This window comes from Cordyceps fumosorosea (assembly GCF_001636725.1).
Source record: "Cordyceps fumosorosea ARSEF 2679 chromosome Unknown scaffold_25, whole genome shotgun sequence".
Lineage (NCBI taxonomy): Eukaryota > Fungi > Ascomycota > Sordariomycetes > Hypocreales > Cordycipitaceae > Cordyceps > Cordyceps fumosorosea.
The window spans coordinates 46,087-72,161 of NW_017387325.1; the positions used below are offsets into that span (position 1 = coordinate 46,087).

A 26,075-nucleotide genomic window follows, 5' to 3' on the forward strand; every position below is an offset into this window, starting at 1 on the left:
TAGGCACGCAAGCAGCAGCTTTGCTCTCCTCCCTGACTCCTCACTGGCTCGCCGCACCGCCACCACACATCCACTGTAGGTCTGCTGTGTCTGCTGTGTGGTTCCTCTTCAGCATCTGCCTCCCCTGCCTCTACCCTCCCTCTACACTACCTCACTTCTACCTCCTACCAACCTTGTCTACCTCTCTAGGTCACTTACTGTACCTTGCCTACCTCAACCTCTCCTAATAAGCTACCTACCAACCAACCTACATACCTTGCTTGCTTGCTTGCTTGCTTGCTTGACCCATTCCCGTCCCTATTCCTCCTACCCCGTCTCTTCCTTTTCGATCTCTTTTTTTTTCTCGCGCGTCTTTCGCTCTTATTATAGCCGCCTCACATCTCTCTCTCTCCCTCCCTCCCTGCCTCCCTCCCTCCCTCCCTCCCTCTCTCCTTTTGTTGTCTGCATCCTCGTTACCTCAATTTCTCGACCCGAACCCCCCTCCTTCCTCTCCTCACGCCGACTACGCTCTTCCCCTCTTAGTACGGACCAGCCGCTACTAACTAGGTCGCTCCTTGAACCCCTCCCCGCCCCCCAACAACGAACGCTTCCGCCTTTGTCTACCTCCTTCGACCTTTCGACCTTCAATCTCGACAAAATCAACCCCGAGCTTCTCAACCACACTCAGTCGCCCATTATGGCGGGCCGAATGGTCTTGTACAAGCTCGTCGTCCTCGGCGACGGTGGCGTGGGCAAGACTGCCCTCACCATTCAGCTTTGTCTGCAACACTTTGTCGAGACTGTGAGTATTGCGCCAGTTCAGCCCCAATCCCTGCCAGCCTTTGGCCTCATCCTCATCAACCTCCCTCGCGCTGCTCTCGCCCGCCAACCATGCAAATCCAAATCTTCTTTACCTTTCCCATCGATTGGCCTTGTTCAATCCGCTGACCCTTCCTCTCCCCCAGTACGATCCAACAATCGAGGATCAATACCGAAAGCAGGTCGTCATCGACAGTCAACCATGCATGCTCGAAGTCCTCGACACTGCCGGCCAGGAGGAATACACGGCCCTCCGCGACCAATGGATCCGTGATGGCGAGGGCTTCGTCCTCGTCTACAGCATCGCATCCCGCTCCTCCTTTTCCCGCATCAAGCGATTCCACCACCAGATACAGCGAGTCAAGGAGTCGTGCGCCTCGTCGCCCTCCTATCCCGGCTCCCCCATCTCCGCCGCCACCCCGCAGCTGCCCGTTCCCATCATGCTCGTCGGCAACAAGAGTGATCGCGTCACCGAACGAGAGGTGTCTACGCAAGAGGGCCAGGCGCTGGCCCGCGAGCTCGGCTGCGAATTCGTCGAGGCCTCGGCCAAGAATTGCATCAATGTCGAAAAGGCCTTTTATGACGTCGTCCGCGTCCTCCGTCGCCAGCGCCAGCAGGCCTCCCGTCCCCAGGGCGCAGCCAGCGGCCGTAGTCGCACAGGCAACGGTGACATGGGCGGCCGCGACCGTGATTCCCACAAGTCCCGCCGCAAGGACGGTGAGAAGAGCAAGGGCCGCTGTACCATTTTATGAGCGACTCGAGTCCAATGTCCGACTTGTTGCTTGCCATCTGGGCGGCTCTACTTATGCACACCACCTCTACCACCATGACCATGACCACCACCAGCGACCTCTCCTCCCGCTCCCTGCAATTTGGCTCCCACGCAATCATCCCGTCTCGGTTTATTTTACTCAATCGCCCTTCCCACTCGCTTCGGTGGTCCGGTAGACGGCATAGCCTTGGCAAAACCAGGCCTCGACAACTCCTACTCTGCAACATATGAGACTCGACAATGACGCACTCGTCACTGTCGCCTCTCGAATCGGCGAACGGCGTACGAACACCAAAAGAAAGAAAAGAGAGAGGCATATTATTTTATTTTTATATTGGGGCGCTGGGTCTTTTTTTAACGACATTTACGTATTACGTCTCTTGGCCAAGGTTGGAAATGCTCTGCTTCTGCTTCTGTTTCTGCTTTTCAGTAGCCACATGTGTGGGAGCCATCAAATGGTCACATCCCTTTTTTTGTTCTCACTGTCCTTTCTTCTCGCCTTGATTTTCCTTGCCACGGTTACTTCCAATCTTCCCCTTGTCACCTTGCTCTCCGCATACAGACTGATACATGACTGGCCGTGGTTCTTGGGACTGCATAATACGAAGCAATGGGAGGCTTTTGCGTTTGTTGTTGTTGTTTTTTTCTTTTTATCTCTTTTCCACGTCTATACTTGCAAAGAAGAATGGTAAAAAAAAACAAAGAGCTGCAGAGCGACAGACTATACATATTTGGTTGATGCTAAAAGACATTCGACCCATTTCCAAAATGTCCATTTTGTCCTGATGCATATTGTCCATACTGATCCTTGTAGACGTCAATGAGAGGAGTCGACCACCAAGAAGCCAAAAAGAAACTAACAAAAAAAAGTGCTCCAGAATCAGCAGCCACTTGGCAGGGGCCAGCGGAGGGTAAGTGGGCATGGGATGGATGGATGGGAACGGAATGCACCTGGTTGACTCGCACGGCAAACGAAGCCATGCAAGCCACCAAAGCACACAACCACCTCTCTCTTTTTTCTGGGTTTTTGGTGTTCGTTTTTACAGAAGAAGGGGGGCTTGTTAAACAGGCACAAGACAACTAACCACGAACAACAAATTCACTCACGCGCACCCCAGACTCACGTTGACATTCTCTCACAGGCAAAGGAGATTTACATTCACACTCGCCCGTAGCGAGATACACCCACACGCAGAGAACATTGTTAAAAAAAAGTATATTCGTCTCTGTAATTGAGGATAAAAGGCAAGAAAAAAAAAGAAACCCTGGGACAACTGCTGTCGGTACCGAGAAGAAGAAAAGACCGCTAAATGCCCACCACAAAACGACAAAGAAAAATAGACAAGCTCCCATAAAAAGGTAGGGAGATGAAAAGAAGCATGAAATGTTGACAAGATAACAAATATTCCCAATCCGCGTCAGTAGAGGTGAGAGAGAGAAAAGAACTCGCCCCCAACAGCATCAACGCTGTCCCGTCTGGTCAAAAGCGCCTTGTCCGTAATTCTCCGGCTAAAAAAAAATCCCCCGTCAAAAGAAAAACACACAAAAGTGTCATATGTGCTTGGATAGAAAAAAAGTCTTGTTGGTTCTTTTTGTCTTGTTTTTGTTCTTTTTTCTGATTGAGTTCCAGATTCCGTCGTTATTCCTTCGTAGCATGTTCATCGCCAAAAGGCCCATCTGTCTTGCTCGTCTTGTGAGCGTCACCATCACCCTTTTCTTCGCTAATCGCCGCTAGATTTGCCGCTTTGCTTGTGTTGCTAGGAGGGTCGGCAAACGGACTCTTGACACGCGGTACTACCTCTTGGGCAATGTGGATGGTGCCAACGTCCTCGGAGCTCACATTGCTGCTGCCCAGGGAGTTGCTGGACGATGCGGCGGATATGGAGCTGACTTCTTGCTTGGCGCCAAGGTCAATCTTCTTCAGTCCACCGACCTTGACCACCTGGGCGCGACCCTGCGTGGCCGTATATGTTGCGCCGACGCTGAAGGTGCTGACTGTGCTGTCGGGGCGGTTGGGCGGTGCGAATCGCTCCATGTCAATTACGGGCACAGGAGGCGCGTTGATGCCCGGCTTGACGCTGACGACGGTGGGCTTGGCGCGCATGCCGGCCTGCGAGGCCGTCTGGACCTCGGCTTGTCTGCCGTAGATAGTCGAGGCGATGCTCGAGCGTGGGGCGTACGAGGTTCTATCCGATGTCGTGGAGAAGCCAGAGTAGGTCGAGTCGCGAAGATTGCCGGGCACGAAAAAGTGCTCGGAGCCGTTGGCAGCCTCTGTGTGGTTGACAGGGATGGGAGGGACGGGGGGCACCAAAACATCTGGCGAGGTCGGAGTGGCGCGATTCGTGACTCCGGGAATGTAGGCAATCTGGATGATGTTGGAGGCGCGAGTTAAGACGGTCGACGCAATTGAGTGTACGGTGTGCGTCGAGGCACGGCGGCCAAGGCCCGCCTGGCTATTCTTCTCAACGCCCCGTGCGGGAGTGCTGTCGGCTTCGTAGATGGAGGTATGGCGGTCATCGAGGCGGCTGGCTCGCTTTGGTTTGATGAGGAATCGCCAGACGAGGTATGTGATGAGGACAATGACAATGATCCCACCGACAACACCGCCAGCGATCGGGCCGGCACTGGGGCCGTCGTGGCTTTTGGTGGTCGGGTTGGTCTTACTGCCGCCGCTGCCGCCGTCGCAAAAGGCTTTCGGACATTCTGTGCAGCTCTGAGTAGTGAATCCACAAACTTGCCCGGCAGGACAAGCTGGACAGACGAGCCTTTCACCCCCGTTGCAAGCAACGCAGTTATCTTGGCGGACAAGGAGTTTGGCGGCTGTTCGGCCAAGTTAGCATTGGCACGCATTTTCAATCAGGAGAGGGGCCACGTACAATAGTTGAGAGACGACAGGTCCCGCGCAGGCGAAGTGTTTCCTGCCATTTCTGCCGCAGGTATCGAGGGGTATGCTTCTCTTGTGCTTGAAGATGAATGTGTCGAGGGATTAAAAGTCGGCAGGTGTCGCAATTGCGGATGATGCAGTCGCGAGATTGAAATGAACGTGAGGCGGAATCGAAAACAAGGCGAGCGTTAGAAGGGAGGGTATTTGTCGATAAGAATAATAGGCGAGAATTATGAAGAAACAAGACGTAGAGTCGGCCAGCGATCGAAAGACGTGAGGAAGTAGGGGTTGTGGAACGAGTGTGCAGAGAACTAGCTCTGATTGAATATGCGCGGAAGAAGGGAAAGAGGGGGTGATTCGAGAATCAAGCGACAGACATAATTGTCTTTATCGGAAGTCGACCAGGATGTTTTGCCGGTAAAGGGCTGGTGATGTCGAATTTCGGGCAGTGATATGTCGAGTGAGATAGATGGAGGAGGAGAGGAGGAGAAGAGGAGCGTTTTGGGGCGTCTGAGACGGTCGGGACCCGGGAACCTGCCTGTCTGTTTCCTTCAACGCTTTGGTGGATGGAATAGCGTAGTGGGCGGCGCGCAGGAGCGCCAGGGACAGGCACTAAAGGTACCACCGTTACAGCAGACTCAGGTGCTGCCACAGCGTTGAAGAAGGCGTCTTTTTCAGCGCTGGGGCCAAGGGGCAACCGCCCGCTAGGCCCGAGAGAGGATTAGCTGGCCAAGCCCAATCTATGCGCATCCCGTCGCACGGTGCAGTCCTAGCTTCGTCAGCTCAAGATACTGCAGGCTGTCTACCTGCTTAACAGATCTTGTATGGCATCGTGCGATGGAAATCTTAATGCAGGATGCCTGCGCAGGTCGCGCTCCAGAACCACAGTGCACCCCCCCAAGAGTGCGCACTGTACGCTAGCCCACCACACCTGCCAGTGCAAGCCTACCAATTTACAGCGGCCGACCACCACTTCTGCAACGGCAGGCCCGCTGGAGTCCACTAAAGTCCCCTCGGCTGGCCACTGTCGTCAGGTACCATACTTGGTTAATTTCAAGCAGCCAGCGAGTAAAAATGCCGCGAGCTGTTATTCTTGTTGATTGCGCAGATCGGGGTGCATTTGACAAAAATGAGGGGCAAGTTTCGATAAATGTCAACGAATACCCGTGCGGCGCCCTCTCTCTTGGCTGTGGCGTGATATTGGATGCTGCTGTGAATGAGAGGTCACGACAACGAGGTTGCACAACGCGAAAGGCTGCATTCCAAGCCCGCCTCCACTCTACCTACACGTCGTTGCACATCGGCGTATGTACGAGGCAGGATTTCATTGTCAAATATGTTAGTAGTTACACGAGGCGAATACGTTGCCGTTACCAATTTGGCGTTCATTTCTTCTTTTCGCCCTTGCTTGCCACGGTGTACTGCTCCCGGCGGCCCATTGCCTCACACGCACAGACAGGCCGACCATGAAATCCATCTACTCGAGGCAACTCGATAAGTAATAAATGCGAAGTAGGAAGCGGTCGGTCGTCTCCGGGTTTGTGCGTGCATCGGCTCTGCATGTCATATCCGTAGACCCATGAGCTTATTGATCCCCGAGAGATCGCTCATGGTACGTGAGCGTAGCTGGAGTAGCTGCCGTGATCAAGCACCCATTGGAACGCGGGGCATAGGGGCCATCTGTTACCGAGAATCGAATGAAATATTTCAATAGGTAGAGGGGAGGGGGATTAGGTCTCATATATGTGAATGGATATCATGCTTATTCGCTTCCCGCCTCGGTGAGTTTCTGAAACGTACTACGGCGTCGCATATGGCTGTAACAGCGCGCGTGGGTCACGGCATCGCGGGACGGCGATCTCTGCATCAGGCGCATAATAGAGAACGAACTTATCGGTGCATTCCGTGTGAGAGTTCATTGCCGCCTTGTGGATAGTTGGCAACGTGCATCTCTGGCGGGTGCGTTGTCGTGTAATCCAGCCCACATTACGCTACCATCAAGCGCCAGTACTACCCTAGAGTTAAATGATAAGGGCAGAGGTATCGTTCTTTCAACGGAGTAGTCGCAACAACTCCAGAGGCCAAGTCACGAGTAGGCCAAGCGGTACGTTGTGCCTGAAATCGCAGCTTAGTACATGTGCGCCAGGTAGACGTACATGCGCGCCCCCTGGGCCGTATCTCGTCCAGAGCGGCCACAGCAATCATAGGGGTCACATCCTCGATGGCGGTACTCTGTCGAGGACGAGTCGACTTGTTAGACACAGACAAACTTCAGACTACGGGTATCCGGGTCATTGTCTGGCGGGTTCATCGGCCCAACCTGCCGCGCCACCAGTTCAACGAGATTCGGACACGACTAGCAAGATACTCAGCGCCAAGCGCAAACCTTGGGCATCGGAGAACGCGTGGCCTCAGAAGCAAAGGGAGGTAACTGGCAAGCCGGGAAAGCCACACACTAACGGACGCATGTTTACGAGACAGATTTGTTTTGCATGAACCCAAGACAGGACGGCATCCATCATGGTGGCCGGCAGCTTTGCCAGCAATGTGTTTGTTGGTGGAAGAGTGTCTGCTCAGCACAGTGTGGTGTGGTGGGGTTGAAGCACAAGAAGGGCTGGCCGGCTGGGTACGAGCGCGTAAAAAGGGTGCAAGCCATGCCTCCATTAGAGAACCAGAGAAATTTGAACTGGCTGATCCTTGAGGAAAAAATGGTTGATCAACATGCGCTACTATTTATGAGAGCCAGAGAGTGGCTACGGATGGAATGCGTGGAATGAACTTTGCTAGATTGGCAGTGGTTGGTTGACCTGAGCACCGCCTCAGTGAGGAGCCGCAGGACACAGGCTAATCCCGGGTCATCCAGGTTGCTATTTTTGGGCACAGCCAGCCGGTGTCCAGGACCCACTGTGATGTGCGTGGCCTTGATTCTGCTTTGCCTCTCAATACGTGCTTCTCCTGAGGAGCACCCGACTCAGCATGTATTCTGCTTGCTTGCCGGTACATTCAATTCTCAGGTGAAAGTACGTTGCGAGGCGTGTTATAACTATGCTCCAATGATATTCTCTTCGTATACAAGGGACTCGTAATAAGGCCCGCAGCGAGTCGCGTAAGTGATCGCCAAGTACGGAGTACAATCATCCGACTTTTGTCCCCCGCAAACCGAACCAGAGACAAAACAAAGTTGCATAGGACGAACCGTATATATGGAATTATCAGTTGCCTCTGGGAGTGAATGAAATTTCAGGCTCGCTCTCATTAACTACTAGGCCAGGTCGGCGGTTATTATGCGTGCGGGAGCCTCACCGGGTGACTTAACGAGCAAGCCCCTGATTGCGGCAAACCTACCTCTGGCTCAGCCTCATCTGACGGCTGTAAAAAGCTTGTGGAAGACGAAAATAGCATAAGAGATGGGATGGACGTTATTTTTATTAACCCAAAAAGGGATCGAATCCAGCAGCAACCGTAGGAGCTGCCTCTCGGCTGTTGACCTCGAAGTATCCCATATGATATCTCAGTTAGCTCGCAGGGGGTCTGCGTCTGGGAGTCTCACATAGGCTTTTGGGAATACAGCCGGGATATAAAGGCTCATATTGAGAAGAAAAAAATCCATCAAAATTTCCTATCGAAATTGAGACCAAATTTAGCCTCGGTTCCTTTTCCAGGACGCGCCTTTCATCCATCAAAAACACCAGCTTGTGCCCGTTGAACCCAAGCCGACGGCCTGTTGGTTGGGGCCCTTTTCGAGTCCCCTTTCTTTCACCAGTCCAGTGGCAGTGGACGATGTCTGACAGGCTCCACAGTGGCCATGGGCATGGTGGCTCAGCGGCACCCGCCGCCAAGCAGGTATCTCAAAAACCCACTTCTCGAACTTCAATCTTGTACAGAAAAGATGTTACAGATATAAAGCCCTCATTTTTTTCTCAAACGGTTGGATCAATGTCTGGGCTGAGGCAGCTTCTCTGTAGATTTTCCTGTGAAAAAAAAAAAAAAAAAACTGCTGTCTTGGATGGAGGGAGTCAAGGGAGACACAGGGGGTTATTTTGGCCACTCACCAAACTCAGCTTTGCCTTGCAGCCTCTTGCAGCCTCGTAACCGGGCAGAAGCTGCCTCGCACCACCTGGCCAGCCAGCCTGTTACCCATCCTCCTGCGCGCTAACACCACACTGTAGCCACTTAGCTTCCACTCGAGATACTTGATTCCCCGCCAAAGATACACGCAATCCACGGTACCCGCCATCGTTTGCCTTGCTTGCCCCCGAAACATCACCCTTGCTGCAAAACGCGCCAATGCTTCTCACTGCCCTCTTTGTGCATGCCGTCAGTTCCCTTTTTTTCTTTCTTTCTTTCTTTCTTGGTACTTCAACCATCTCCTCCCTGGCCCCTACATCGCTTCGTGATTCTCCCCCCTCTTCCATCTCGTCCCCCTTTCCCCTGCTTCCCCATCTCAAACCTTATTCCCAGCAGGTCGGTTGCCGCGCAGTCTTTGTTGCTGTGCTGCCCTGACTTACTGGCGTCACCAACCTTGGGTACTACTAACATCCTTACCGCCTACAGCTCACCTACCCTTATCCATCCGATCACCTGGCAGCTCTCACGTTACTGCGCCGCCGACGCAATAAAAACACAGACATTTCACAAACGTTTCTTCACTTCTGCATACATCAACACACACCCAACCGTCGGCTGGCCGCTTCACCCATCACCATCATTGTTTGCGCCACCCACCACAGCCTAATCACACCAGCATAGCGTTTCTGTTTGCTCCCAGGAGCCCCCCCCTTACCACCATGGCATACAACGGCCAAAATCGCGATTACGCTGGTGGTTCTGGCCACCAGCTTACTGATTTGCCCCCGGGCGGCAATGTACGTCTGCTCGCGACCCCTCTCCCACGCCCTAACCGTCGGCACCTGGACTGACCTCCCTAAAGTATCATATGCCCCCCCACGAGCACGAAGAAGAGGCTGGCCGCTACCTCCTCAACGAACAGCCCGGCTCCGGCTACGAGCACGACCGTCTCGGCGCCCCCCAGCCTCCCGATCGCCCTGTTTCTACCTACAGCTTGACCGAGTCGTATGCTCCCGGCGCTGGCCAGACTGCGTCCCAGCCGCACCAACCCGGCGGCTACGAAAGCTACGGCGCCGGCGGTCAGTACGGTCAGGACGGCCAGTTCATCCAGGCGCACGACTTCCCGTACGGTCGTCCCGCATCCACCGTCGAGGATGAAGAGGAAAGCTGGATGGCGCGCCAGCAGCAACCTGGCGGCTTCGGCCGTGGCAACGGCAGCGGTCTTAAGCGTTTCAACACCAGAAAAGTCAAACTTGTCCAGGGCTCCGTCCTCTCCATCGATTACCCCGTCCCCAGTGCCATCAAGAACGCCGTCGAGCCTCGCTACCGCGACGTCGAGGGCGGCAACGAGGAATTCATGAAGATGCGTTACACCGCTGCCACCTGCGACCCCAACGACTTTACCCTCAAGAACGGTTACGATTTGCGCCCTCGAATGTACAACCGCCACACCGAGCTGCTCATTGCCATCACCTACTACAACGAAGACAAGGTTCTGCTCTCCAGAACCCTTCACGGTGTCATGCAAAACATTCGCGACATTGTCAACCTGAAGAAGTCGACCTTTTGGAACAAGGGCGGCCCGGCCTGGCAGAAGATTGTCGTCTGCCTCGTCTTCGACGGTATCGAAAAGGCCGACAAGAACACCCTGGATGTCCTGGCCACGGTCGGCATCTACCAGGATGGTGTCATCAAAAAGGACGTCGACGGAAAGGAGACGGTTGCTCACATTTTCGAGTACACCTCCCAGCTCTCTGTCACCCCCAACCAGCAGCTGATTCGCCCAACCGGCGACAACCCTCAGAACCTGCCCCCGGTCCAGTTCATTTTCTGCCTCAAGCAGAAGAATAGTAAGAAGATCAACTCTCACCGCTGGCTGTTCAACGCCTTTGGTCGCATCCTCAACCCCGAGGTTTGCATCCTGCTCGATGCTGGAACCAAGCCCAGCCCCCGCTCGCTGCTCGCCCTTTGGGAAGGCTTTTACAACGACAAGGACCTCGGCGGTGCCTGTGGCGAAATTCACGCCATGTTGGGCAAGGGCGGCAAGAAGCTGTTCAACCCCCTCGTCGCCGTCCAAAACTTCGAATACAAGATTTCCAACATTCTCGATAAGCCCCTGGAGAGCTCGTTTGGCTACGTTAGCGTTCTGCCCGGTGCCTTCTCGGCCTACCGCTTCCGCGCCATCATGGGCCGCCCTCTGGAGCAGTACTTCCACGGTGACCATACCCTATCCAAGAGTTTGGGCAAGAAGGGTATCGATGGAATGAACATTTTCAAAAAGAACATGTTCTTGGCCGAAGACAGAATTCTCTGCTTCGAGCTCGTCGCCAAGGCTGGCCAGAAGTGGCATCTGTCTTACATCAAGGCCGCCAAGGGTGAAACTGACGTGCCGGAGGGTGCTGCCGAGTTCATCTCCCAGCGTCGCCGTTGGCTCAACGGTTCCTTTGCTGCCACCCTCTACTCCCTCATGCACTTTGGCCGCATGTACAAGAGTGGTCACAACATCATCCGCATGATCTTCCTCCACGTTCAGCTCTTGTACAACATCTTCAACCTCATCTTCACCTGGTTCTCTCTGGCTTCTTACTACCTCACCACCACTGTCATCATGGATCTCGTCGGCACGCCCGTGGTTGGCGGTCAAGGCGGCGCGGAACATCACGGCTGGCCCTTTGGCGACACGGCGACGCCCTTGATCAACGCGCTCTTGAAGTATTTTTACCTGGCTTTTGTCATCCTGCAGTTTATCCTGGCTCTCGGTAATCGCCCGAAGGGTTCCAAGTTTACCTATATTGCCTCGTTCATGCTGTTCGGTCTCATCCAAACATATATCCTGGTGCTCTCTGGTTACCTGGTGGCCCGCGCCTTCAACACGCCCATCTCGGAACAAATCAAGCTAGATTCCGGAAAGGATTTCGTGAATAGTTTCTTCTCGGGAGAAGGAGCAGCAGGTGTCATTCTCATAGCGCTCATCACCATCTACGGCCTCTACTTCCTCGCATCCTTCCTGTACCTGGACCCATGGCACATGTTCCACTCGTTCCCGTACTACTTGGTTCTCATGTCGACCTACATCAACATCCTCATGGTCTACGCCTTCAACAACTGGCACGACGTCTCATGGGGTACAAAGGGTTCCGACAAGGCTGAAGCGCTCCCGTCGGCCAACATTACCAAGGGCGAAAAGAATGAGGTGGTGGTGGAGGAAATTGAAAAGGAGCAGGAAGACATTGACAGCCAGTTTGAGCAGACGGTGCGCCGTGCTCTCGCACCATTCAAGGAGGAGGAGGAGCTCGAGGCCAAGGATGTCGAGGACTCGTACAAGTCATTCCGTACCGGTCTGGTTGTGTGCTGGCTGTTCTCCAACATTATTCTCATCATTGTCATTACGAGTGACAACTTTAACAGCTTTGGAATAGGCGTATGTTCCCCGCCCCGGTCTGGTTTCGCGCTCACTGCTAACTTGAACAGAAATCGTCCTCGGTCCGCACTGCCAACTTTTTCAAGTTCCTCTTGTATGCCACGGCGGTTCTTTCTGTTGTCAGATTCATCGGGTTCCTTTGGTTCCTTGGCAAGACTGGCCTCATGTGCTGCTTCTCGAGGAGGTAAATTTCGCACGTTTGTATCATGGCCTGTTTTTAGCTCTGTCGTCTGTTTTTTGCATCATGTCTGGAGAAACATCAAAAATGGTACGGCCCGGTTGGAAAGATGGCCGGAGGCATTATGCATGGCGAGGGTGGGAGACGCTCGCCACTTGCCAGGCTGGGGGTTCATGCAAATACCTTGTTCATAATGGTTCGCGTTAAGTCTAGATTGCTTCATTTAATATCCTACGTTGAGTATACTACACTATATTTCAGTACATGCTGACCATGTTGGTAATCGGGCGCCTCGGCATGACGCAAGGGCGCCAGGTTATCAGAGACTGGCACGGTTGCCTAATCGGGCGGGCGGTGTCGCGAGCTGCCGCCAGCCTACCGTTGTGGCCCATACCTTATACAGGACGAGTGGCGGGGGAGGCGCCAGAATCCCACCGCAGCCCGAGAAATCTGACCTCTGCACAAGGCAACCCCTTACCTGTCTTTTTGCGGGAACGTGGAATTTGTTTATTTTTGCAACCAGTGTGACCTGCCTCGAGCGATAAGACGGTTTTCCTTTCGACCTAGCGACGGGCGGTTCGACTGCACGCCATACTACGAGCGCGCTACCCCGCCAAAAAGCATACTCCCGGACGAAGCCAGCACGTCGGCAGCTGCTGAGCACGTTTCGACTCTCCTTACAACACTTTTCGAAACAAGTTCCATATACATTCATATATTATTTGTTGCCCGGGCTTGGGCAGCTTGACTACAGACAAGATGCTGAAAATTTGGTCTATGGTATGTTGGTATCCTCGCTCTTCCAAGAGACTGGTAGTGGCTGACACGGTACCTCCTCACGGCAATACAGAAGAAGGAGCAAAAGGATGCTGAGAATGCAGAGGGCAAGAAGAAGAAGGTGACGGCGGCGCAGCTGCGCGTACAAAAGGGTGCGTTTATCGAGGCACGGGCCGAGTGAGATGCCGATGTGATGCTAACCAAGTACCGGCAGACCTCTCAGAGCTCGCCCTGGGCAAGACCATGACGACCGAGTTCCCGGACCCCGACGACATCCTCAACTTCATCCTGACGATCGAGCCGGACGAGGGCATGTACCGCGAGGGGCGGTTCACCTTCAGCTTCGCCATCAACCAGAACTTTCCACACGAGCCGCCCAAGGTCCAGTGCCGGGAGAAGATTTACCACCCCAACATTGACCTGGAGGGCAAGGTGTGTCTGAACATTCTACGCGAGGACTGGAAGCCCGTGTTGAATCTCAACGCCGTGATTGTCGGACTACAGGTATGCATGCTTCTCTGTCCATTACCCCGCAAAGCAGGAGAAAACGTATTGGTCGACTGGGGTACGGGGGAAGGCTAATGACAAGTTCGCAAATGAAGTTTCTGTTCCTCGAGCCTAACGCCTCGGACCCGCTGAACAAGGAAGCCGCCGACGACCTGCGCAACGCCCGCGACACGTTCAAGCGCAACGTGCGCGCGGCCATGGGCGGCGGCGCCATCAAGGGCATGTACTACGATCGTGTGCTGAAATAGACGCGAACGAGGGAGGGAAGCCAGGCCCGAGGCGATACCCAGAGCGGGATACGAATAATGACAAGGCGAAGCGGCAATACTTTTTGGTAATGCTGGTTTAACAGGGGGGTTGTCGAGGAAAGGTGGGAAGGAGGACGCCGTCAAAAAAACATAATCAAATAGAAGATGTTTTTTTTCGGCGAGCGCATTGAAAGACAAGATAGCATAGGCCATGCATGGGATGGGGTGGACGAGGCGAGGACTGCGACTTTTTCATGGTTTGCAACTAGACGTGAGCATTTTTTTCTTCAATGGCGATTGCATTGGCATTATTCAAGAACATTCTGGGTTGTGACGTGTTTTCTTGGTCGGTTCGTAGCGGTCGGGCCGGGGGTGATGGCCTGGTCGTCGGCTGGTGCTTTGCTCGAGCATATTGATCGAAAGGCCGCAAGTCTCTGGTTGTGTTTGGAGAAGCCGTCGCGGTGCAATCCTCAGAGGATGGAGGTCAGCATAACCAGCTCCCGGTGAGCCTTCGCCCGCCTAACCGCAGCCCGGATGTCATTTTAGCCGTCTGCCATCTCGGTTGCGCTTGGCCTTGTGGGCTCAAAGATGTCTTTCTGGGAGTTGACGGAGAGAGCAGGCTTGCGACTTGTCCGATCGGCCAAAAGTCGCGTGCCACCGCCACACCCTCATCTTCCGTGGTGAGGGCATTGGCAGGTGTAGATACGTTTTACAGAATGACCAAGGTGTTCTAACCAGAGTTTAAAAGCTACCCGTATTATGAGCGGACTGAATTGGCCGCCGCGACAACGGAGACGTGCCGGTGTTAATCCCGCGAAAACGACTTGTCCTTGGATGCTTCACTCCTTCTTCCCCCGGTACCGCTCCGAGGGGCCGCAAAGAGAGTCAGACGTCCGCTATCGCAAGGCCCCCTTGCCATTGCCGCCCCGCTTCTTCTTTTACCAGCTTAGCCCGGAGCCAGCCCGGTTGTCCAGTGAGAAGCTGGGAAATGCTAGGCGGTGGGAGAAAGGAAGGGGTGCTCAGGGAGATGAGAGGCTTCATCATGTGAGAATTGAGTTTGTGGGAAATGGACTGAACTCATGAGGTTGATGTTTGGGAGCATCTTGAGTTGAAGTGACGGACCGACTGGGCTTGAGAGCAGATTCCCCCGCTGATTCTTGCGATTTCACATGTGGGCAGGGCAGTCCACTTTTTTACGTGCAATGAATGCCACAGGGGATGCAGGTCGCTGTAGCCTGGCTTTTTGAGTGCTGAGAGGCTCCAGGTGGACCGAGCTTCAGCGTGCTGGATGGACCCTTGTAAATAAATTCGCTCCTCACAGGCTCGAGTATGGCGGGCAAGCTGGCTGGGCTGCCCCGATCTCGGTGCTTTTTTGGCTGCCCCAGCAATACTGGTAGCTCCAATGTACCAGTAGCAGCAGTAGCCCGGCCACACACAAGCCCCCCCCATTCCGGCCTACCACCGATCCCAGTTGATTTTATCTTGCTACTCAAAACTCAATCCGTCCGCTTCCCGTCTGTCCTAGCTTTTTTTCCCTCTTCCTCCCTCATCACCAATTCCATCTCCCCAAGCCTCATCCCAATTGAGCTTGTCTCTTTCTCTTCCCTATCTCATTCCTCACACACACACACACACTCGCAATGGCTTCGAGAGCTTTCTCCAAGACCCTCCGCGGTCCCCTCGCCCGCCAGTTCGCCGCCGCTCCTGTCCAGCAGCGCGCCGCCTACTCTGTCGCCCGCAGCGCTCTCCGCGCCGCTGTCGCTGCTCCCCGCGCCGTCGCCGGCGTCCAGCAGCAGCAGGTCCGTGGCATGAAGACCATTGACTTTGCTGGCCACCCCGAGGACGTCTATGGTACGTAGTTTTGTGTGAATCCTGGCGACTCTAGCCGAGGAACTGGCAAACAGCGCAAACGGGCAGCTGTCAACGTGACCGGATATCGACTAACCCAAGAAATTCACAGAGCGCGCCGATTGGCCCCAGGAGAAGCTCCTTGTAAGTTTTTCCTGGTTTTTTTGAACGCCTCAATTGGCCACCATGTCGGTCTTCTAACACGCCTCACAGGAGTACTTCAAGAACGACACCCTCGCGCTCATCGGCTACGGCTCTCAGGGCCACGGCCAGGGCCTCAACCTCCGCGACAACGGCCTCAACGTCATCGTCGGTGTCCGAAAGAACGGCCAGTCCTGGAAGGACGCCGTCCAGGATGGCTGGGTCCCCGGCAAGAACCTCTTCGAGGTCGACGAGGCCATTGGCAAGGGCACCATCATCATGAACCTGCTCTCCGACGCCGCCCAGTCCGAGACTTGGCCCGCCATCAAGCCCCAGCTCACCGAGGGCAAGGTATGCTCCTCCAATTCTGCTGCAAATTGAGCCTAGCTAACTGTGCAGACCCTCTACTTCTCGCACGGCTTCTCCCCCGTCTTCAAGGACAAGACCAAGGTCGACGTCCCCAAGAACATTGACGTCATCCTGTGCGCGCCCAAGGGCTCCGGCCGCACCGTGCGTTCCCTCTTCCGCGAGGGCCGCGGCATCAACTCGTCTTTCGCCGTCTTCCAGGACGTCACCGGCAAGGCCGAGGAGAAGGCCATCGCCATGGGCGTGGCCATCGGCTCGGGTTACCTGTACAAGACCACCTTTGAGAAGGAGGTCTACTCGGACCTGTACGGCGAGCGCGGCTGCCTGATGGGCGGCATCCACGGCATGTTCCTTGCGCAGTACGAGGTTCTCCGCGAGCGCGGCCACAGCCCGTCCGAGGCCTTCAACGAGACCGTCGAGGAGGCGACCCAGTCGCTGTACCCTCTGATCGGCGCCAACGGCATGGACTGGATGTTCGAGGCGTGCTCGACGACGGCGCGCCGCGGCGCCATTGACTGGACGCCCAAGTTCAAGGATGCGCTCAAGCCCGTCTTCAACAACCTGTACGACAGCGTGCGCGACGGCACCGAGACGCAGCGCTCGCTCGACTACAACGGCCAGCAGGACTACCGCCAGAGGTACGAGGCCGAGATGGAGGAGATCCGCAACCTCGAGATCTGGAGAGCCGGCAAGGCCGTCCGGTAAGTTTGACCTACTAGCCAGACTCACATTCGAGATGATGTTTTTCAAAAAGCTAACAGTGACTGCGTATAGTTCCCTCCGCCCCGAGAACCAAAAATAAGCGATGCCCGATGGCGTGTGAATAGCTGAGGAGAAAGAGACTTTTTTGTTTACCATGTATGCGACACAAAAAAAAAAGATGGTGTGCTCTTCATCGAGCATTACCGTGGAGTTTTGATACTTGAGTAGCTGTACTATCAATGAACGGCCTTGATTGCGCCTTTGTCCATTTGTGAATGCTGGTGACGCTGGGGGGTTTGTACACCATGGTGACCCGAGGGCAACACACGAAGACGAACTGTATAATTTTGGAAGACGTTAAAACCCTCAAGTAATATCTAACAGGTTGCAACACATTCTAGAGTGTTGAGATGTGCTAATGGCTACGTTTAACTCTGTTGAAAAGGACTGTTCTTCTCGACGCTTCTCTAGACAGGCAGCGCGCCCTTTCTGTAACCAACGTCTTTGTGGGGTAAACTCACCACCAGACTACCTATATACCATACCATGGCGGGGCAAACGCCGTTCTTGATGCCTCATCCAAGATACAAATAGCCGTCTTCACTCCTCTCCTTTACATCTCTCCTCTCCTTTGCATCTCACCTCTCCTTCACATCACCCCCTCCCCCTAACATCCATGCAGCCACCACCATGGCAGACCTGTCCACCACCCCGCCGCTGACCCGCGCCTCCGTGCAGGCCGCCCACGCCCTCATCGCGCCGCACGTCCACCGCACCCCCGTCGTCACCTCGCAGGCGCTCACCCTGCTGGCCTCGACGCCCCGCGCCGACCTCGCCGGCACCCGCTTCGCCGACCGCGCCGCGACGCCCGCCCGGCCCAAGCTGCGCCTCTGGTTCAAGTGCGAGAACCTCCAGCGCGTCGGCGCCTTCAAGGCCCGCGGCGCCTTCCACGCCGTCGCCCGGCTGCTGAGCGACGACGAGTGGGTGGCCGGCGGCGGCAAGCACTCGCGCTGGCGGCGAGGGAGCACGGCCTCCCCGCGCACATCGTCATGCCCTCCGTGTCCGCGCCGGCCAAGGTCGCCGCCACGCGGGGCTACGGCGCGCACGTCGTCTTCAGCGGGAGCACCGCCGCCGAGCGCGAGGTGGTCGCCGCCGAGGTGGTCGCCGCCACCGGCGCGCGCCTCGTGCCACCCTACGACCACCCGGACATCATCCTCGGGCAGGGCACCATGGCGCTGGAGCTGCAGGAGCAGGTCGCCGAGATGATGGCGCCCTCCAAGAACCCTTACCGCCGGGTGGGTGGGAAGACGAAGACGAAGACGAAGACGACGCTGGACGCGGTGATGACGCCGTGCGGCGGCGGCGGGATGCTCGCCGGCGTGGCGCTCGCGTGCGAGGGTACGGGCGTGCGCGTCTTTGGCGCGGAACCGTCGTTCCAAGGCGCCGACGACGCGCGACGCGGCTTCGCGGCCGGCGCGCGCATCACGGAGGTGAGCTCGCGGACCGTCGCGGACGGGCTGCGCACGCCGCTGGGCGCGCACAACTGGGGCGTGATTTACGGGCGGCGGCTGGTAAAGGCCTTGTACAGCGTGACGGAGGGGGAGATCCTGGCGGCGATGAGGCTGGTGTTTGAGCGGATGAAGATGGTGGTGGAGCCGAGCGCGTGCGTGCCGCTGGCGGTGGCGCTGTTCGACGAGGACTTTCGCGCGATGGTGGAGAGGGAGGCGGGCGAGGAGGGCTGGGATCTGGGCATCGTGCTCAGCGGTGGGAATGTAGGCACGGATGCGCTGGTGAAGCTGTTCGGGGACAAGGAGGGGATGGAGACGTGATGGGATGGTGACAGGGAGCGTGGAGAGGAGGGGGGGGGGGGGAAGGTGCTTCAATGTGTATATGGAATCCGCATCATACTCGTCTCTGCAGCTATATGTATAGTATATTCGTCTATAAGTAAACTGCCATTCTAAGGGAATGTTGTCCGCCAAGTTGGTTGGCATGACATGTTGGTAAGCGCAGGAGGACGGCTTTTGTGTTGGGTAGTAGCAATTGTGTCTAAAGTCCTCTGGATCAGAGCTTTTTACGGCTCTTACCACGGCAGGTCCCCAAGTCAGATGCGAGTAAGGATGCTCAGAAGCGTCCAGCCTCGTGACTAATCGCCCAGATGGGACCTGTCAGTTTATGGCGCTCGAAGATTTCTGTCGCCTCAGACAGGGACCATTTCGTCCAGTCTGCATCAGCATGGCGGCCGTACCATTCGGCAGCAAAGTCCCAAATCTGCTTGATTGGGCGTACATCTCCCTTTGGAATGCCTCTGGTAGCACACCATTCGTCCACCTCAGCTTCATTGTGAAATACCAGCTGCACTGAGCAAGTGTAGATGACGTTATCCCAGGCATTTCGCATAGGGACTGGGAAGTGTATCACGAAGTCCGTATCCACGAGCTGTCCGTTCCTGGCCGTAATAGACACCTCATCACCAATGGCGCCAGTCTTTGTACGGAGGGTTGCGCTTCCACCGATGAGTTGCATCACTCCGAGGGAGCACCAAGCACAGTTTCCCCACCACTTGCCATCGTTTGAAGACACGACGCAGGTTGTAGGCGACGCGGAGAATGGGTGAGCAACCCACACCTCATCAGACTTGGGGTGCAGCACAACACCATGGTAGTCTGCCAGAGCTTGTAGGCCACACCGCGCCGTAGCGACATCCGTTTCGAAGCGGGTGGCGACCTCGTTGACCGTCGGCGGCCGGTGGTTGTTGAGAAAGGAGGAGATGATGAATTCGTGCAGGCTGGAATGATCCATGGTTGCGAGCCTTTCCGTGTGGTGCTTGCGCTTGCTGCAACGGGGTGGATTTCACTTGTATCGATGGACAGACAGCGTAGAGCTAGTCTCGGCTATACATATTATGAAAGGTACTGCAAGTGTAAAGACGATTATGAATGGAAGACAGGCGGAAGTGATGGACTTATTAGCGTCAAGGTGAAATCCAAACCACCGTAGGTAGCGAAGGGATGTATTGGACTTTTATATTAAACCTCAACCGCCCACGCTAGTTCCCTAGCAGGAAACTCATACTACTGTAGCCACGATATAGTGCGACGCCCGTAAATACCATCCCATGCAGGCCATTAATGCGCTGTGTTGCCACTAATAATTAAAGGGCGCGCCCTGTCTACACTGGATGACAATTATTAGTATATGTAATGTAGTCTCGGCCCGTCTCGATCTGACCCAACATGACATGTATAATATCCGTTGTCGTAATTAAGTGAATATTATCAAGTGCTCTGAATTTGCTCTCATAAAATCCTGGGTTATTTCTTTCTTCCTTTGCGCAATTGGAAAGTAGATGATGAAGTAGAGGGCGTCGGCTGGTTCTTACAGGTTGTTGATCTGGTAGTGAGTGAGTGAGTGGACTGGCCGGGCTAATAATGCCCTTCCTTCAAACAGCGAAGCTCGAGAACTTTTCCATGTTTGCAAACACGCAGTCTGGCTTCGGACTTTGGCGGCCGGCGTCTAGCAAATGGACAGACATGCTGTATACCATTAGAGGTCGACGCGCTGTTGCACGCCGGCCTCTGTACTCTCGTCGTGACTCAGTCGCTTGCGTCTCATCGCACATTCACAGCCAAGAGGTGACACGAGTTCCTATGATGAAGTGAGGGTACATACAGATGGACTTTTCCAGGTTCTCAAGACAATCCTCGCCCAGTTCCCATCTCCGAAAGCTTTCTCGTCATCGTACAGCAAACCTACTGCCTTCACCACCTCTGCTCCTGCCATCCTCGACTATCTCTCCCGCAACCCCAAGATGCCTCCGCAACAGTCCGTCTGCACGCAGTACTACATCCACTACCGCTGCGGCCACGCCATCGACACCGAGTTCGTGCTGTGCGCCTACCACGCCGGCAAGGTTGAGCTGCGTTGCAGCGACACCACCTGGAAGCGGCTGGAGGAGAAGACGTCCTCTCACAAGTGTCGAAAGTGCTTGCAGCCGGACAGCTGGTAAGTCGCTTCCTGAACAGTGTTGGTGTATATCTACTGACAAATACCGCCCTTTCAGGAGTCGGCGTTGATCAGGTAGGGGGTCGTACCGGGCCATGTATCGGCCGATCGACGGAAGATGCTGCTGCCATGGCACCCGACGCTCATAAAGCCTTCAGTGAAGGTCCTGTGTTTGTGGGCGAACCAGTCCGGATGATTTGACACTTGAAAGTCAACTAGAATTGCCCCTTCCTTTGTATTATCTTCTCATTATTAATCGGATGAATGATGCCCAATCTGTGCCTGTCGCATGGTGTGGTCGCATAGTCTGTCAGGTCTGGAGCCTAACCGGTTGCTCGGTAGCATCACTAAACAAATATGTAAACCTGCATATATGTCGTCGGAACTGGCTAAGTAGTGCTAATACTTGGATACGAAAACTGCGGTGAATGAGCGAATAGGACCGATAGGGATACGCCTTCAAGCGGCATCACAAGTGGCCAGCATCCGCCCCCAGGTCCGAGGCAGGGTTCGATGAGCTCCTGCAGACCTTGACCTGCTAAAATTTCGTCTTCTTGAGAATCCTTTGCTCCCACACTCTTCCCATGGTCTTCGCGAGCACCTTTTCCCCGGAACGAAACGGGACAATGTCGGGCTCCGTCTTGACCGACGCGGTAGACACGAGGTGCTTGCCCGCGGCGTCCAGCGCCTCTGCAGAGACGGCCTCAAGCCTCTTGCCGGGCACAAAGAGGGACGTCTCAAAGCTCTTGCGCTTCACCTCGCCGAGAAGCCTCCGAGATTCGAATCCGCCACGTCCCTCCGCCTCGGCGTAGAACCGCCAGAGTGCCGTCTCCGTGTCGCCGTTCCACGAGACGTAGACCGTCGTGCCGCCCGCGCCCGCCAGCGCGACGATGGCCGGGTCTTCGCTCGGCAGGCCCGTCCAGTTGAACCGGAACGCGCGGTAGTTCTGCACCCCCTCCGCCAGCGCGCCCGAGTCCAGCCGCGCGTGGAACACCGGCTCGCCGCCCGCCGCGAACTCCGTCACCGCGCCCTCCGAGCCCCAGCCCACCAGGACGTTGCCGTTGGGGAGCACCTGCGCGCTGCCCTGCGACTTGGACAACGCGTCGCCTCCGGGGGGCGGGGTGTACTTGGCGAGCAGCTCCGCGCGGCGCGCGCGGGTGTCCAGTCGGAGGATCTTGGCGCTGCTGGTCGGCGCGGTGTGCACGCCGCGGCCGCTGTTGCGCTCGGTGCCGTGGGCCGAGTTGTCCAAGAGGCTGATGACCTCGACGCCGGTGGAGGAGTCCTGGGACAGCCAGCGCGCGTGGTGCTGGAAGCAAAAGGACGCGCCGGGGCCGAGGGAAAAGTCGCTGCGCTTGCCGTGCAGGCGCCAGATGACGGAGCCGTCGGTGCCGTTGACCTTGAGGATGGCGCAGGCGTCGCGGGCGGAGACGAGGTAGTCGCCGCGGGCATCCTTGTCGACGCTGTTGATCTTGAAGTAGTCCCAGGCGTCGGAGGAGTTGCGCCCGGAGCCGGCGTGGCCGGGGTTGATGCCGAGCACGGCCTCTGGGGGGCGGATGTTAGCCGTGGGTTCGGTCAGCGGCTGCGCGGGTTGGCTTCGGGGGTAGCTTACCGTCAGGGGATACATGATCCAGGCTGGACCATTCGAAGAGGACCTTCCCGGTGGAAATGTCAAGCTCTAAAGGTAGTCAGCCAAAAGAAACACGGACGATGGAATGTATGGGGAGGTGGTGCTGCTTGCGGCCAACGCTGTGACCGAAGAAACAACAGAACAGAACAGCAGAAACCAGAGCAAGTTGAACCAGACAAACACTGCAAACATCACCACTGACCCTGGAAAATAGCATTGACGATCCATTGCTGGTCCGGGCCGGCTCCCCACTTCGACAGATCCCGGGGCACGGGCTGGTACACCTGAATCAGCGCCGTCTCCTCGTCCACGATGCGGAACTCGTGCTTGTACGCTAGTCTGTGGTTCCCCGCGCGCAGCTCTCGAACCGTCTCGTAATGCTGGTCGAGGAACGTAAAGTGTCCATGCCCATGACCGTAGCCCGCGTTGTGGTCGCCCTCAAAGGCGAACAGCACGTCGCGGCCCCTCCACCGGGCCGCCTGGAAGTTGACCGCCCAGACGCTAAAGGCCGCGTACCCGGACCACACCAGGTCGCCGTCGTCGCGGAAGATGTACGGGGCGGCCTGGCGGGGGCCGTGCTGCGCGGTCGGCGTGTCGGCGAGGCCGGCGAAAGGTGTGAGGAAGAGGTAGCCGGCGTCGACGGCGTCGGTGGCGGGGATGGTGATGTTGAGGCGCGGCGGCGCGAGGTCGGGCCGGGACCTGAACTGCCAGTCTGCGGTGACGGCCGGAAGCAGCGCAGTTGCTGTGATGAAGAGCCCAAGGAAGGCCTTCATGATGGTTGCTCGGTTCGACAGCTGGACATGTCAGTGTCGGACCATTGTATAAGAACAAGCTGCAGTGCGTACACTTCGAAAGTTAAAGGATGAGACTCTATACTCGAAAATTTATTGATGAGTTTCAAAAATGCTCTTCCTCAAAGCCAGTTTAATCGGCTGATATGTCTATAATAATATACAGACGAGGCGGCTGCCTCCAATCACGTCATATGAGTGAGGTATTAAGCATTCCTAGAATACTGGATCGACTCGACAGCCACGTTGGCGGCCGAGCATGTTTATGACGACGACCGCGCAACCCTAATATAAGTCCGTGTTTTTTACATGATTGCGTGCTCACGGCAGCACATACCCCCCGTCAATCAAAACGTCCGATCCCGTCATGTACGACGACGCGGAGCTGGCCAGGTACAGGTAAACCCCCTTGATCTCCTTGACGTGTCCCTGGCGGCCGAGCGCCGCCATCCTGTACGCCTCGTTGACCGCGGCCGGGCCGGCGCCCATCTTGGTGTCGAAGAAGCCCGGCGAGACGACGTTGACGCGGGCAAAGTCGCGCCACTCGCGCGCCAGCGACTTGCCAAGGTGCGTGACGAAGGCCTTGGTGGCGTTGTAGATGGGCTGGTCGGCCGGCACGTTGACGATGTGGCCGCTCATGCTCGAGGTGATGATGAGGTTGCCGAAGCCCTGCGACTTGAAGACGGCGCCGACCTGCTTGGCGCAGTAGACGACGCCGTTGACTGTCTGATGAGATGTGCTGGTTGGTAGACTAGAGGGGTAGGTGCGTACCATTGACTGACATTTGCTTGTCGAACTCGGGCAGCGTCTGCTCCAGAAGAGGTTTGGAAATGGCCATTCCTGACGGTGGTGAGCGCAGAGTATTGTAAAGAAGATCAACAAGAATTACCAGCATTTGCAACAAAAACGTCAATCTTGCCAAAATCTTGGGCGACTTTTGCAATGACGTTTTGCACCTGTTCCGGGTTGGAGACTGATCACTTCAGTCAGCATATGCTTCTGAGGACGGGACGGCCGGCGGCGTCTACGCACCGTCAACCTGGTAGGCCACTGTCCGGACACTGCAGTTGTCGCCGAGAGCTTTAGCCTTGGCAATGGCAGCATCATTTCTACTAAATATTAGCTGGCCAACCCCCCCCCCCCCCCGCCACGTCACCACCAGCTTCCGCAATGGCCTCGGCCACGGCGTAGCCCAGCCCGTCGGCCGCGCCGGTGACGACGGCAACCTTGCCGCGCATGCTGAATTGCTCGAGCACGTTGGCCGGGGTGTCCGGGAAGGGCCGGGGGAAGCCCTCGCGGACGGTCGCGCAGTCGTCAAAGTTCATCGACATGTTTGTTTCGTGTTCGTGGTGATGATGTGTATGGCCCTGTTGTTGGATGATGCGGGTTGCAGGTGATGGATGGCAGGCTGCTCATTCATACCTTTGGCCCCGGCACCGGACGACAGTGGCCCGATTTAAAATGGCGTCGGCGGCGACGGGCCGGCGCGGGGTCATAAAAGCCGTGAGGGGGGCTCGGGTTCGGGCTACACTGGGCTACATAGATTACGCACCCGACGGGTATTTCGACAAACCATCCATCCTATCCTTACTTGGGACCAAGGAAAGCAAGCGTCCGGAAGTTTCCTTTTCTTCCAGCCGAGGACGAGTTGAGAGAGTTAAGGGAGTGATGGGGCGCGATCAGCCTGCAGGCTAAGTGCTATGTAGGTACCTTTGCCAACTGTATAGCCTCTCTTCTGGCTTGTGAGTACCTACCTATGTAGTATGCAGCGCCTAGTTATACACAAAAGAGACGATGCCCCCTCGACAGAAAAACCCCGTCCGGTTTATTGCCATCTCACGCTCAAGCAAGAAGATATCGCGTGGTATAAATAGCAACCTTTTGCGTTTTCTGGTAGATGTATCGGGCTAAATTTGGCTGAGAACCGAAACTCTCGAGCCGGTATCCTTCCTTTTGGCAGCGACACGTCCCAACCACTCAGGCCTCTGCGTGTGCGCCTTAGCCCGCCCGTGCAGCGCGAGGAGGAGCTGGTATGGCTGCTATTGAATCAACTCGCTGTAAGTGAATCTCATCACCCATGCACCCATATCCCTTCTCTACCAGCCTACGTGCTTGAAAACCTAATCTTCCGGGGTGGAAGATTAAGAATAGAACGGCAATGGCTAGCATGACGGCACCATCAAGGACGTACAGATAGACCTCATGGGACAGCAACTCGCCCTCGGAGCCTTGTCGGTATTCGATGATGCGGGTGACACTGCGGATGATAAATAGGACGCTGATGCAACAGAGGGCGTTTATGCTACGCCTCCAATGCAGCTGGACGAGGCGCGATCCGTCGCACGCCGCGCTCCGAAGCCGCCACTGCAAGCTTCCCGCCCAGAGCGCGAAGAAGCAAAAGGAAACGATTTGCACCACGAGCCCGGCGATGATGATTGTCTCCCCTCGGTGCCCCTCGTCGACGTTCTCGCTACCAGACATGATCGCGCCCGCCACTTGCGTCCCGAGACAGGCGACGTCGACCACAACGAAGAGTTTCGAGGCAAGCTTGCGCATCAGCACGAGATCTTCCACATCGAGGACCCTCGCGATGCGACGCGGGGACATGAAGATGCTGGCAGCAAGAAAGGGCGGCGCGGCCAGGATCAGCAGGTTCTGGATGATGAAGGGCAGTGTTCGTCTCACGTCATCGTGTGATTGCGATCGGAAGAAGTAGCCGCCCGCTTCCACTGTGGATTTCTGGTGAGTATGCCGTCCTCAGAATGATATCAGCCAACTTACTACCACAGCCGATGATGAGGGGCATCGGGAAGAAGCACCGATACGGAAACATTGCTGCGAGGTGTAGAACGGCGACCAAGGCAAATAGCGCGACAAATGTAAAAGCCGGTGGCTGCGATGGATTGTATGGAAATAGGTCAAACGGCGCGTAGCCTTGGCGG

General features: G+C 55.9%; 11 protein-coding genes across 11 annotated transcripts; 7 read left to right on the plus strand and 4 right to left on the minus strand.

Annotated features, from left to right (window-relative positions):
- Window positions 1-676: 676 nt before the first annotated feature.
- ISF_07884 (ras-2 protein) lies at window positions 677-1,550 on the plus strand (the record flags this gene model as incomplete). Its single annotated transcript, XM_018851487.1, has 2 exons — window positions 677-781; window positions 945-1,550. The coding sequence occupies 2 exons, from the start codon at window positions 677-679 to the stop codon at window positions 1,548-1,550; spliced, it is 711 nt and encodes a 236-aa protein (XP_018701226.1).
- A 1,659-nt stretch (window positions 1,551-3,209) lies between these two features.
- Window positions 3,210-4,495, minus strand: ISF_07885 (Membrane anchor Opy2; the record flags this gene model as incomplete). Its single annotated transcript, XM_018851488.1, has 2 exons — window positions 3,210-4,390; window positions 4,447-4,495. 2 exons carry the CDS (start codon window positions 4,493-4,495, stop codon window positions 3,210-3,212), a joined length of 1,230 nt encoding a protein of 409 aa, XP_018701227.1.
- Window positions 4,496-9,241: 4,746 nt separating this feature from the next.
- Window positions 9,242-12,131, plus strand: ISF_07886 (chitin synthase 1; the record flags this gene model as incomplete). The annotated part of the gene is made up of 3 exons (XM_018851489.1): window positions 9,242-9,319; window positions 9,385-11,943; window positions 11,994-12,131. The coding sequence occupies 3 exons, from the start codon at window positions 9,242-9,244 to the stop codon at window positions 12,129-12,131; spliced, it is 2,775 nt and encodes a 924-aa protein (XP_018701228.1).
- A 749-nt stretch (window positions 12,132-12,880) lies between these two features.
- On the plus strand, window positions 12,881-13,653 carry ISF_07887 (Ubiquitin-conjugating enzyme/RWD-like protein; the record flags this gene model as incomplete). Its single annotated transcript, XM_018851490.1, has 4 exons — window positions 12,881-12,901; window positions 12,972-13,050; window positions 13,113-13,402; window positions 13,501-13,653. 4 exons carry the CDS (start codon window positions 12,881-12,883, stop codon window positions 13,651-13,653), a joined length of 543 nt encoding a protein of 180 aa, XP_018701229.1.
- Window positions 13,654-15,293: 1,640 nt separating this feature from the next.
- Window positions 15,294-16,810, plus strand: ISF_07888 (Ketol-acid reductoisomerase; the record flags this gene model as incomplete). Its single annotated transcript, XM_018851491.1, has 5 exons — window positions 15,294-15,504; window positions 15,614-15,645; window positions 15,715-15,993; window positions 16,042-16,709; window positions 16,783-16,810. 5 exons carry the CDS (start codon window positions 15,294-15,296, stop codon window positions 16,808-16,810), a joined length of 1,218 nt encoding a protein of 405 aa, XP_018701230.1.
- Window positions 16,811-17,400: 590 nt separating this feature from the next.
- On the plus strand, window positions 17,401-18,539 carry ISF_07889 (Pyridoxal phosphate-dependent enzyme, beta subunit; the record flags this gene model as incomplete). Its single annotated transcript, XM_018851492.1, has 2 exons — window positions 17,401-17,690; window positions 17,732-18,539. 2 exons carry the CDS (start codon window positions 17,401-17,403, stop codon window positions 18,537-18,539), a joined length of 1,098 nt encoding a protein of 365 aa, XP_018701231.1.
- Window positions 18,540-18,834: 295 nt separating this feature from the next.
- Window positions 18,835-19,512, minus strand: ISF_07890 (Alkylmercury lyase; the record flags this gene model as incomplete). Its single annotated transcript, XM_018851493.1, has 1 exon — window positions 18,835-19,512. The coding sequence occupies one exon, from the start codon at window positions 19,510-19,512 to the stop codon at window positions 18,835-18,837; it is 678 nt and encodes a 225-aa protein (XP_018701232.1).
- Window positions 19,513-20,521: 1,009 nt separating this feature from the next.
- ISF_07891 (hypothetical protein) lies at window positions 20,522-20,786 on the plus strand (the record flags this gene model as incomplete). The annotated part of the gene is made up of 2 exons (XM_018851494.1): window positions 20,522-20,715; window positions 20,774-20,786. 2 exons carry the CDS (start codon window positions 20,522-20,524, stop codon window positions 20,784-20,786), a joined length of 207 nt encoding a protein of 68 aa, XP_018701233.1.
- A 467-nt stretch (window positions 20,787-21,253) lies between these two features.
- On the minus strand, window positions 21,254-23,115 carry ISF_07892 (Arylsulfotransferase; the record flags this gene model as incomplete). The annotated part of the gene is made up of 3 exons (XM_018851495.1): window positions 21,254-22,257; window positions 22,325-22,390; window positions 22,545-23,115. The coding sequence occupies 3 exons, from the start codon at window positions 23,113-23,115 to the stop codon at window positions 21,254-21,256; spliced, it is 1,641 nt and encodes a 546-aa protein (XP_018701234.1).
- A 339-nt stretch (window positions 23,116-23,454) lies between these two features.
- On the minus strand, window positions 23,455-24,464 carry ISF_07893 (short-chain dehydrogenase; the record flags this gene model as incomplete). The annotated part of the gene is made up of 5 exons (XM_018851496.1): window positions 23,455-23,855; window positions 23,905-23,973; window positions 24,023-24,106; window positions 24,166-24,220; window positions 24,285-24,464. The coding sequence occupies 5 exons, from the start codon at window positions 24,462-24,464 to the stop codon at window positions 23,455-23,457; spliced, it is 789 nt and encodes a 262-aa protein (XP_018701235.1).
- Window positions 24,465-25,335: 871 nt separating this feature from the next.
- Window positions 25,336-25,830, plus strand: ISF_07894 (hypothetical protein; the record flags this gene model as incomplete). The annotated part of the gene is made up of 2 exons (XM_018851497.1): window positions 25,336-25,368; window positions 25,408-25,830. The coding sequence occupies 2 exons, from the start codon at window positions 25,336-25,338 to the stop codon at window positions 25,828-25,830; spliced, it is 456 nt and encodes a 151-aa protein (XP_018701236.1).
- Between the last annotated feature and the right edge of the window lie 245 nt (window positions 25,831-26,075).